General features: G+C 37.5%; 1 protein-coding gene across 7 annotated transcripts in view; it reads right to left on the bottom strand.

Moving 5' to 3' along the window:
- Positions 1-11,924, bottom strand: part of Nsd3 (nuclear receptor binding SET domain protein 3) — a 126,643-nt gene that overhangs the window by 62,603 nt on the left and 52,116 nt on the right. For 6 of the 7 annotated variants that reach the window (XM_010604872.3, XM_010604863.3, XM_010604879.3 and 3 more), the window contains 2 exons: positions 4,354-4,508; positions 1,596-2,111 (listed from right to left, as the gene is read on the bottom strand). In XM_010604872.3, the coding sequence (XP_010603174.1) occupies positions 1,596-2,111; positions 4,354-4,508 (671 nt within the window). Of the gene's footprint in view, positions 1-1,595; positions 2,112-4,353; positions 4,509-11,463; positions 11,622-11,924 lie in introns of those variants that run through there. The other variant, XM_010604888.3, reaches the window with a different exon arrangement.

Raw genomic sequence — 11,924 nt, 5'->3', positions numbered from 1 at the left:
AAAAAAAAAAAAAAAAAAAAAAAAAAGGTAATTACCAAGCAAAAGGCATCATGGACTTATGAAGCTGGCTTAACATGATTATAATTTCCTTGAATTTATTGATCTTTGATTATAGCTCATTTATGTTAGCCATTATCACAACAATTTTATTATCATCAGCATGTATTAAAAAAATGTACAGTATCAGCATGTAGGAAAAGACTATTTGTCTAAATGCAGGTGATAGATATTCCTAAGAAATGAACTTGTGATCACCCAATATTCTGTCAAAAATAAAATATTTTATGTTCTGGTTTCTTCTTTTTACATATAACAGACAACTCGTCACTTTCATTTGATAAAGTGCCCTATAACAAGACAGAAAAATCAACAGGTCTGAAGAGACAAGAATATCTTTAGATACAGAAATATGTCATCTGTAGTGACCAATAAGTAATCTGGAGCAGACAGAGGTAGGCAAAATTAATTTAGGTCTTATTTAGGTATTTTTAATGCAAAGGATTACAAATAAGGAATGACTTATAAGTAAGCATGTATTTTTTAAAAAATCAGTTTTATCTCAAATTTCCTTTAAATAATGTTCTAAGTGGCAAGGGGCTGTCTGATTTGTGCATCCAGAAGTAGATAAAACTAGCTTCAAAATTATGGCTATTTAGCATTTTTAAAAGATTCAAAAGTCTCATCTGCTATCAAGAGAATGAAAGTGGAGACCAAACATAAGCTTTACCAGGACCCACAGAGGTCTCTGAAGATACTTAAGAAAATAATATTACTAATGAGGCAGCCCTACATTTATTAATTATTTTAATGTGCATATGATTATGTCAGAAATAAACAAACACAGAATTCTTAATTTTTAAAGCAAATGTGCATGAAATGCAACTAAATTTAGATCCCAAAGCTGTGTGGGTTGGGAGAGTGGTGAGGAGGTATATAGGTATTACCAATGTCATGAAAGGAGGCTGATGTCTTTAGGCTAAACTCTAAGTGCCTTTATGGAGGCCTGGGGCAGGCAGATGGAAGCATTTGGTTTGTAGCGATTGTTTCTAACCCATCATTCAGGCTATTACCACAACTAAATATTAGGACAAACAGTACTGGGATTTCAATAAAATACAGTTAGGTACCCTAAGAACAGGAGTCTAACAAAACTGCTGGTGCAATCAAGCAGGTCAGCAAGTAGAATTAGTACAGTAGTTTTTGTAACAATGGTTAATTCAGATAACTGGAAAAATGATTTTAGTAAGAAGCACACACTGCAACAAAGAAAAACTATACAAAGTACAAATAGGCAAACTGCCCAGTTTTTTTCCATGACTTTCAGGAGCTATGCTGAATTTTGGCTGCATAGCTCAAGATTAATCTACTACAGATGGGAATATTACAAAAGAAAAGAAAAGAAAAAACCCAAAAGAAAAACACAGACATTTTGCTTATGTCTTTTCTGCCCCAGGGTAAACGTGACTATATATTTCAAATGTGGGAGAGACAAAGGGTATTTAAAATACATCCTTGTGTTGTTTTTTAAAATGCCAACGTTGCCTATTTTTAAAATAACCCCCTCCAAAAACAAAACAAAAAACATAAGAAGGTACCTTCGTTGAATAAACAAACTGATCGATAAATTTCCCATCTCCTGTGGCATTTTGAAGAGCAAACACTTGTTCAATTTTTACAACTGGGGACATGTTACACTTCTGCAAATCCAGGCTCCCTTTGTGCATTGTAATGGAAGCTGGTAAGGATTTCCTTGCGGCTGCTGTTTTCCAAGCTATTTTAACAGGGGGTGGTTCTTCCTCTTCCACACTTGTGTGCCGCCTCTGACTGTGTCTCCGAAGGTCAGTACTTGACTGAGAAGAGGCCACCTCCCCTGCATTGGTCTGTTCTGGTTGAATATTCAACACAGATCTTGGTCTTCGGGGTTTTTTAACTTCGGTCTTGGAGGCAGCATTCTTTTTTGTTTGGGATAAAGCCTCTTCAGGCTGTTTATCAATATAGATGAAAGTATACTGTTCTATTCTTTCTTCTCGAGTCATTTTCAATGCTTTTTCTGCATGGGCAATGCCAATATCCCACTGGGCACGCTCTCTCTGAGGTCGGGGTTTCCGAATCTTGAAAACAAAGCACAGGCATTAAATGTGATACATTTTAACAGATACACTGAAACCAAAATGCATTTCCCATTTGCTTCTGTTATCTTTTTAGGTACATATGAATATCTTTGGGCTCTTCAGTCAAATAAGTGGACTACCTTAACTCTGTAACTTTGATTTAAATTAGTATTACTCTATTACATATCATGAAGGTCTATTCTCTTATATGTCCTTCCTCTGCTGACTACTCACTGGGTGAGTTCCCCAGAGAGAGAGTTGTTCTCACATCACAGTCACAAAATGCTAGTGATAATTAGGGAAAAGAGAAGAAAGGTTACAAAAATGACTACTTTCAGTGGCCAGTTGAACATTAATATTAAAAGTGATAACCCACAGTTCCAACTTTTCCTCCACAGCTAGAGGGTGGGGGCAGCTAAGAGGTGCTATGGAGATCACATGGCAAATCGTCAGAGAGCCAACAAAGATGTGCTGCTATTATGTACCATAATGCAAATAGGGACAAAAAGGAGTGAAAGGAGAGAAAGGAACAAATAAAAGCTGACAAGACCAAGGACAGTAGACGGGTGAGAGAAAAAATACAGGAACCCAAATTACAGTTTCCACAGGTCTGTAACATTCAGTTCATCAGAAGACTTTGGATTGGCAGGAGAGGTAAGACAGCTTTGGATAAAATTGTGTGAGGTGGCTAAAGCAGTGATTAGAAGTGTATGACTGAAGCAATTAGGAATTAATTCAAAAGGTTAAGCTGAGACAGGCTGAAGTCAGTTAATGAAACCATGAGATGGTATAGTATATGTCAAATACTAATGTATAAGTCTGTAAATCATAAGTCTCATAAAACCAATCAGTTCTCTGTGATAACATTTAATGTTTAAAGTTAAAAATGGCACATTTATGAATCACAAGTGACCCACATTATAATTAGTTGAGTTTAAAATCTCAACTAGATTATCAAGAAGATATGTCAAAATTCTAAAATATCTATCACTGTAGCAAACAAATTTACTGGCTCCATTACTTGTATGTTCTGTGTGAACCAGTTACTTAAGCTTTCTGTGCCTTAGTTTCTTCATCTGCAAATAAAAGGAGTAACAGTATCTAGCTCATAGGGGTTACTTTGAAGATTAAATGAGTTAATATTAGATGAGTTAATACTTAGGACCAGGGATGTAGCTCAGCAGCACAGCACCTGCCTAGCAAGTGCAAGGTGCTGAGTTCAATCCCCAGTACCAGAAAAAACAAACAAACAAACAAACAAAACCCAAAAGCCTCTTCAAACAGTATCTGTTTTACAGAAAGTACTCAATGAATATTTTCATAAAACAATTTTTTTAAATAAAAAGGAATTACAGGGCTGAGGATTTAGCTCAGTGGTGCTGCGCCTGCCTCACAAGCATAAAGTCCTGAGTTCAATTCCTGATACCAAAAAAAAGGGAAAGATTTACGACAATGAAATAGGAAAATTTTAAATCGTTGGCAAAATCAAAATTTCACTAACATCTTATAGACTTATGCACATTAACTCCATTCACAAAGGAACCCAACACTATATTAAACAGGTAAAATTTTTAATAATACTATGTTATTTATGTAACATATAAACCCTACTGTACTTACAAACCTACTGATCACTTACAGTGATTAAAACCAAGCTTAAAGGAGTTAAATAACATCATTAAAACAATTGAATTTAAGTATGAAAAATTCTGAATAATTAAGTCTTTAAAAACCATATTAGAGGAGGGCCAGGGATTTAGCTCAGTGGTTCCACTGCTTGCCTTCCAAGGGCAAGGTCCTGAGTTTGATCCCCAGTACAAAAAAAAAGAGAGGACCGGAGTACAGTGGTAAAACATATACCTGGCATAGGTTTGATCCCCAGCATCAAATCATGTGTGTGCACACATGCACACACGTGCACATTCAGACACACCCCAGACTAATAAAATACTTACACTTTGGGCAGATATGAACGTGCACACAACCTCATACAGTCATTCCTACCTCTACTGCCCCTCTGCCCTGCCTTCCCCCTACTCCATTAGGAGGGTCTCAGTGTATATATTCTAATCATATCCATCCCCCCATTACCCACCCTTACACCCCCTCTCCCCTTATTTCCTTCCTCATCTACTAGTAAGTCTCCCTTCTACTTTCTTGGCATATTATTTTGGATTCCATATATTAGGGATTTTCTCTTACTGAATTGTACTTAACAAAAATATTAATATGCTGTATTTACCTTTTGTTTTTCAGAGTGATTGCTGGCTTGTTTGGTTGCTTCAGCCAGTAATTCTTCATATTGTTTATGACCTTTATACTCCCGTACCCGTTTTTCATGAACCCATGCCCTCTCTGGCTGGTTGCTAAAAAACTGGACGTGATATTCCCGGGCACCTGTAAGTAAAAATTCTTAATTATTCCAGAACATAAGCATCCACATATACAGTACTTAGGCAAAAGGGCCTCTTAACTAGGTTCCTTTCTTTTACTTCCACTAAATTTGTGTTTTTCGAATTGTCCAAAGACATATTCCAATACCTACCAATTACACAACTAATAGAGCTATAAAAATCACTCCAAATATCTAGGTGTGATAGCACACACCTATAATCCCAGGACTCTGAGAAGCTGCGGCAGGAAGATGGGCAATTTAGCAAAATCCTGTATCAAAACAACAACAACAATAATAAATAATAATACTAATAATAATGAGTTTAAAAAGGGATGGAGATATTGCTCAGTGAGAAGGCCTTGGTTCAATCCCCAGTACTGGGGGGAAAATAAATCAGTCCAGCAAGTTTCAAGAGAAAAGCAGAAATTCTGCTAATTGTTAGATTTATTACTTTGCTTATACTATTTATTTATTTAGCAGCACTGGGGACTGAACTCATGACTATATCCCTACCCCTTATTGTACGACATGGTCCTGGCAAATCAGACTGCCTAGATTAAACCCAGGAATTTAGCTCAGTGGAACAGCACCTGCCTTGCTAAGCAAGGTCCTGAATTTAATCCCCAGTGGGGAGGTGGGGAGGCAGTGGGGAGGGGGTGGACACACACACACAGGGACAGACAAACAAACAACCAAACTTTTCAGATTACCCAGGTTTAGCTTGAGCTCTCCTATCTCAGCCTCCCAGAGTCCTGGGATTACAAGTATGTATCATTACAACCAACATGGTTACATAATTTATTTCTACCGTCAGTCTTTTTTATGAACAAACTGGGATTATAAATAATGTTTCTTTTGAAAAATGTATGATCTTGTTTCCTTGGACTTTTAAAAAGCAATGCTAATCAAATTGCTCTTCGAGCTATATGAATGGGAGACTTAGGGATCATGTGAGGTCTTAAAATTGTCTTTGAAACTTTATCAAATTTTACTAGTCTTCAAGGAACGCCATTTTTCTAGAAAATATGTTTGAAAGAAGAATTATGGTTATTCAAACTTGAGTATTTGGCAGACGTCGCCTCAAAAATGAGATTTCTTTACTTCAAGGAAAACAACATTATTTGTTGGCAGTAATAAAAGTCTGATCTTTCAAGCAAAAAAAAAAAAAAATTATTATTTTTTTTTTTTTGGTACCAGAGCTGAAACTTCAAGTGAAATCCTGCAAAATTCTGGAAAAACTGTTTTGACCTGTGATTAAGATGGCTTCCCAATACAGTGGACCCTCAAGTTATGACTGACCTGATGAACAACTTGGTATAGGTTAATAGAAGATTGATCTGCTTCTTGTTACTGATAATATGTACCCAGGTAAACATCCAGATTTTGGCTGTACTAACTTACAACCAGCCCTCGGAAACCTATTGAGTTTGTAAGTCAAGGGTCCACTGTAACCAAAGGATTTTCCAATGATATAAATAGTGATATATTAATATATTTAAAAGGTCTATAAGAAAATGCATCAGTATTTCAAAGAGGTACTTATACATGACTCAGTAAATCAAGCTTTTAAATGGACAATGAACTGAAGATGTTGCAAAATTACACATGGTAAAAGATCTACTCAAAGTGCAAGACAGAACCAGTGGGATTTTTAGAAAAGTACAAAAAGTTCATTGGTAGGATTTCAGATTCCATATGTAATAAACTCACTGCTTTTTTAGTTTTGGTATAATATCAAAGGAAAACATCCATTGAAAAGATTATAAAATACTGTTCTTTTTGCCTATAACACATCTGTGTGAGGTTAAGGTTATCTACAAATACTTCAATCAGAACAAGAATGAAGTAGATTTGAGGTAGACATTAGAGAGACTTACAAAAATGTAAAATCATTAATTTTTTGAGAAAAGTTTTTCATAAAGATATAACTGATAATATATAATGTATTCATACAATTCATAATGTATAATGTATAAAATATAATGTACACAATGTTTCAAATTCTTCTCAGGTTTAGTTTCTAAATTAAAATAAGTAGTAACATACAAACACTATCAACAAAGGTTTTTTCTAATCCTCAAATTTTAAAGGTAAAAAGTGCTGGCATGCTGGGTGTTGTGGCGCATGCCTATAATCCCAGCACTCAGGAAAGTGAGGCAGGAGGATCACCATGAGTTCAAGACCATCCTGAACTACAGAGCAAGATGCTGTCTCAAAAAAAACAAAACAACAAAACAAAACATAAAGCATGCTGGCACTACAACACCTGAGAACTGCTGCTTAAGAGCACTGCTATTCTGAAAGTGTGACCTGAAGAAACAAGGCACTGTGACAAAGTAAAGTACAGATGTTTAGATGGCGCATACAGAACTATGAACATGATCAGACATTGGGGCCCTATACTGTATGGGAGACAGGGGTTTAAATAATCAAGTTTTGTTGTATTGGTACATAGTAACTAAAAGTGTGTGTGCGCGTGTGTATGTGTGTGTGTTTGTGTTACGGGAGGACTGAATCCATGGCCTTCACACTGATCTATTACATACCTAGCCCTTTAAAAAAAAATTTTGCAACAGGTTCTCACTAATTCATTAAATTGCCCAGGCTGGACTTGACCTTGTAATCCTCCTGCCTCAGCCTCCCACAGTGCTGGGATTACGGGTCTGTGCCACCACACCCACAGTGGATCGGAAACTTTTTTTCCCTTTCAGTTTCTTGAGTGCTAGTCTCCCTATGTAGCCCAGGCTGGCCACAGAATTTGCTGCAATCCTACCTCAGTTTCCCGAATGCTGGGATTACAGGCAGGCACCACCATGCCTGGCTTGGAAACTCAAAATTTAGCAAAAATTAGTCATTTACCAAAGACAGTTTGAAAAACACTGCTCTAGAGAAAAAGTATTAGATCACAAGAGAAAAGCAGGAACTAGCCTTCTCAAGCAATCCACAATAATACAGGTAGGGAAAAAAAGGCAAAAAAGTGGATCCTGACTAGAAAAATGATGAGTATAAGCTTAAATGGAGTCAACTTAGTCATATGAAATCTCACTGTATCTTAGATTAGGCACATGTTGGGCTGGGGATTTAGGTCAGTGGCACTGAGCCTGCCTCACAGTGCGAAGTCCTCAGTTCAATCCCTGGTACAAAAAAAAAAATTGTAAGACATATTAATATTATTAGACATGTATCATCTAATATGAGAAGGGAGACCCAAGTACAAATCTAACTATAATTAATCAGAGAAGGTTAATAAAACATTTAAGTACTTCAGGGAGAAAAACAAGAAGGTAACCTAAAGTACTAGGTGAGTTTGGAGGACAGGGTAGCTAGTAGGTTCATAGGGTTGAAAGCACCTAGGACATAATCTTTTCCCAAAGGTTAGAGTTATTCAGAAGCAGACAATCCTAGGAGTCTTTAAAAGTTAAAACCACAAAAATGTGGGCCAGGGATTTGACTCAGTGGTTCCACCATCTACCTTGCAAATGCAAGGGCCTGAGTTTGATCCCCGGTACAAAACAAAAACAAAAACAAAAATAAAAACACAAAAACCTGAAATTCATAGGGAATACAATGTTATTTTCAGCTATGTATTCAACTTTTCCATTAAATTAATCATTGAGAAGGAAGCAAATGAAGCACTCTGCCTAACTTGCTAGCACTTTATTTCTTACTGATTGGAAGACAATACTAAGAGGGAAATAAAAATCTAAAGATGAAAAAAATCAGAATGAAGAATATATGTCTCAAAATACTGACCTAAATTTCATATAGAAAAATGTAAAGGAAGGGCCGGGGTTGTAGCTCAGCAGTGCCAAACCTGCCTGGCAAGCACAAGATCCTGTGTTAGATTCCTGGTACCAAAACAAAGGAAAATGCAAAGGAATATTCTTATATTTAAAAAAATTCAAAAAAATTTAGTCTCCCCCCACCCAGTGTTTTGAGATAGAGTCTTGTCATGCAGTTCAGGGTGGCCTTGAACTCACTCCAGGCTGGTCTCAAACTTGCAGCCAGCCATCTGCCTGCCTCGCTCCCCAGTGCTAGGATTACAGGCATGAGGCACCAAGCCTGGCAAAACCCATTTAGTTTTAAATTTAAACCCAACAACTTGGGGCCCAGGATTTGGGTCAGTGGTTCCACCGCCTCCCTCACAAGCACAAGGGCCTGAGTTTGTTCCCGGGTACCACAAAATAAAAATAAGAATAAAACTATCAATAAAAATATTTACAAATGTATTAATTACAATATCCACAGAGAAAATGAATTAATCCCAAAGTTTTTAGTCATTACGTATTTGCAGGATGAGAATATTGGCACCTTTTGCTTTTCTACTGTATACATGTCTGTCAAGCTTTATTTTTCCCTAATAAACATGTGATGTTTTTAAAAGCAAAAAAAGAACCAGGCATAGTGGTGCACACCTGTAATTTTGACTCTTAAAAAGAATGAAAACAAAAAGGATATTTAAAATTTTTATCAAATTATATATTTCTTAACCTAAATTCTTTTTCCAGTAGTGATTTTTTTTTTTTTTTGGTACCGGGGATTGAACTCGGGTCCTTGTGCTTGCGAGGCAGGCCACCGAAACACTGAGCTAAATCCCCGGCTATGATTTTTTTTTAATTAGTTTTTCCAGCACTAAAGTAGGAGAATGCCTGGGGGGGCGGGTACCAGACAATATTAATTAATAAAACTAAATTTAAATACTTCCTTTATAGCTAAGGCATAGATTGTGCTTTCATTTGTATCTCATAAAAAAAGCTGTAATTAGTGGGTTTTCATAAAGTAATTAAATGTGAAATCCTAACTTAATCTCAAAAGAATGCTTTCCTGAGAGGAGAGAACTGAAGAGCCACAACTCTCACATGATGCAGTTTCACTGAGAGCTGGGAGGCTCAGCTATGGACAAACATTGTTTCATTTAAGAACTGGCCTCTTTGGAGGGTCCTGTCCTTTCTTTTCCCACTTGTAGAACCATGGATTATTGAAGCTGCAAGGTACTGCATAGACCAGTAACACCTGTCTTGCATAGAGGCAGAACAAGGACTGCCTCGCCCAGTCTCTGTAAATCATGCCTGGGTAAATGAAATTGCTTTTCTTCTAACATCTAAGTAGTGTTTAACGGCAGGAGTTATGGAGTAAGATCTTTTTGACACTCTATTTATCTGAAACATGACATAACACTCCCTACTTCAGTGTTGCTGTTATGAGGATCGCATTATAAGAGAATTGCTTAATCAGTACTTTGCAGAACAGTGCACACCCAACAAGGTTAGTTCTTCACATCTGCCCCACTGATGGTTCAGTTTTTCAACCTTTACTCAGCACACAATACTGAGTAGATAAAGGACCATCAACCCATACTGCCTGCAGTACCTGAGCAGTCTTCTAGCTGTGCAGTCAAAGTGTCACAGACAAGCTGAAGCCCTCACAGATCTGACTCACCAGACTTAAGCTGACACTCTCCCCCAAAACAGCAAACAAGTTTAAGGTGTGAGAAAAAGAACAGGTGAAAATTTGTCACAATGAGGAAGTCAATACACAACAACAATGAGTTTATAAAATAAATATGTCCCGAAATAAATTCCAAGCTCAAACTTCCAGGCTGAGGTGTACCTCAGTGGGAGAGTGCTTGATTAGCATGTGTGAGGCCCTGGGTTTAATTCCCAAACTGCAGGTGCATGCAAGCATGTGCACGTGCGCACAAGCGTGCGTATGCACACACACACACACACACAAAGCAAAAATGTTTGAATACATCTTTTCTTAACTTCTAACACTGTTAAAGTAAGAAACTATGTTATATATAGCTAGATTTAAGCTATACTTCTGTCATTTCAAATATATAGGGATGCCACAGGAAATTCAGACTTTAAAAATGGAGTGAAGAAGAAACAATTCTGTGAATTTTATTAGAAAAAAAGTACTCATCTAGATTAAAAAAAATACTATCCACAGGACTCAGTGATGAAATTAAGGAAGGATGATTCATATTAAGCTCCTATAAGATATTATGTATTCACAGGTTTTTTTAAGGAAAAATGAAAGTTAGTCAGGCAAGTGTTTTAGGAAAGGAAGTGTGGAGCCAGGGGGTGGCTGTGGCTAAGTAGCAGCCGGGTCTATGGTTTACATCTAGATATTCACTCAGAACATCGTATGTTCTTAGGTGGGGCTTTGGGAGGTGACTGGATCCAAGCATAGCTAAATGTGGTGTTGGAGGTGAGGCCAGGTCAGAGCAGATAGGTCTCTAAGGGCATGGCCTGGAAGAGGCTTTCTTCCTCCTTACCACTGACTGCTCCCCATTTCCTGCTGCCCCCACCATAAGCAAGCCACCTCTGCCATGCCACCTGCTGTGGAGCTTCGAGCCAAGTATGGACTGAAACCTCTCCACAAACGGTGAGCTAAAATAAATGTTTCTTCCTTAGAGTTGTGGGTGTCAAGTACTGTGTCTCAGCAATGAGAAAGTAACCAAGACACTTGGAATACATGAAGCACTAAGTTCGATCCCTAGCAAAACAAAACACAACACACACACACACACACACACACACACGCACACAAGAAGGAAACAAACTGTAACCAAATGCAAAGTATTACAAGGGCAAACAAGGACTATATCAGTTGTATGGTCTCTCTATCAAGATGACCAAAATTATTTCAGTCTATTTACATTTTTGTGTGAGAGTATATATTATTTATGTGGGGGGGTACTGGGAGTTGAAATCAAGGCCTCTGCACTAAGCTACATTCCCAGCCCTTTTTTATTTTGAGACAGGTACTTACTAAGTCACTAAGTTGCCCAGGCTGAGCTGAAACTCGTGGTCCTCCTGTGTTAGCCACCCAGAGTGCTGAGACTTACAGGCATTTGCAACCACACCTGGCTCATTCTTGTATTACATATAACACTTGAAGTCTTCTTTATTGCCAACATTATACTTAATAGCCATTTATGCCTTTTCTTACCTCTTGTGTTAATTTTGGTATGAACCTCAAGCTGGGGATCACTTGAAACCATACAAGGCCACCAAGGATAGGTTCCCACCTTGGACCATACAAGATCGCCAACCTGGAACTTAACACCAGTAGATACTTCTGTGGCTTGGGCAGAAGATAGTATGGGTTGAACCTACAGGAAAAGTTCACAAAACTCCATCAAAAGTGAATTAAAACAAACAAACCTTGTACTACTTACACTAAAAATGCTAACTATGTAAAATTTAATTATACTTTTCTTTGCTGGGCATGGTGGTGCATGCCTGTAATCCCAGCACTCAGGAGGCTGAGGCAGGAGGATCGCTATGAGTTCAACATCAACCTGAGCTACATAATGAGTTCCAGGTCAGTCTCAACTACATAGTGAGACCCTGTCTCTAAAAAAGAAAAAAAAAAAAGAAAGAAAGAAATTATACTTTTCTTTGATATCT

The sequence above is a fragment of the Fukomys damarensis genome, unplaced genomic scaffold, assembly GCF_012274545.1.
Source record: "Fukomys damarensis isolate Sample0158 unplaced genomic scaffold, DMR_v1.0_HiC HiC_scaffold_18, whole genome shotgun sequence".
NCBI lineage: Eukaryota > Metazoa > Chordata > Mammalia > Rodentia > Bathyergidae > Fukomys > Fukomys damarensis.
This window is presented reverse-complemented; position numbering and strand designations above follow the sequence as displayed.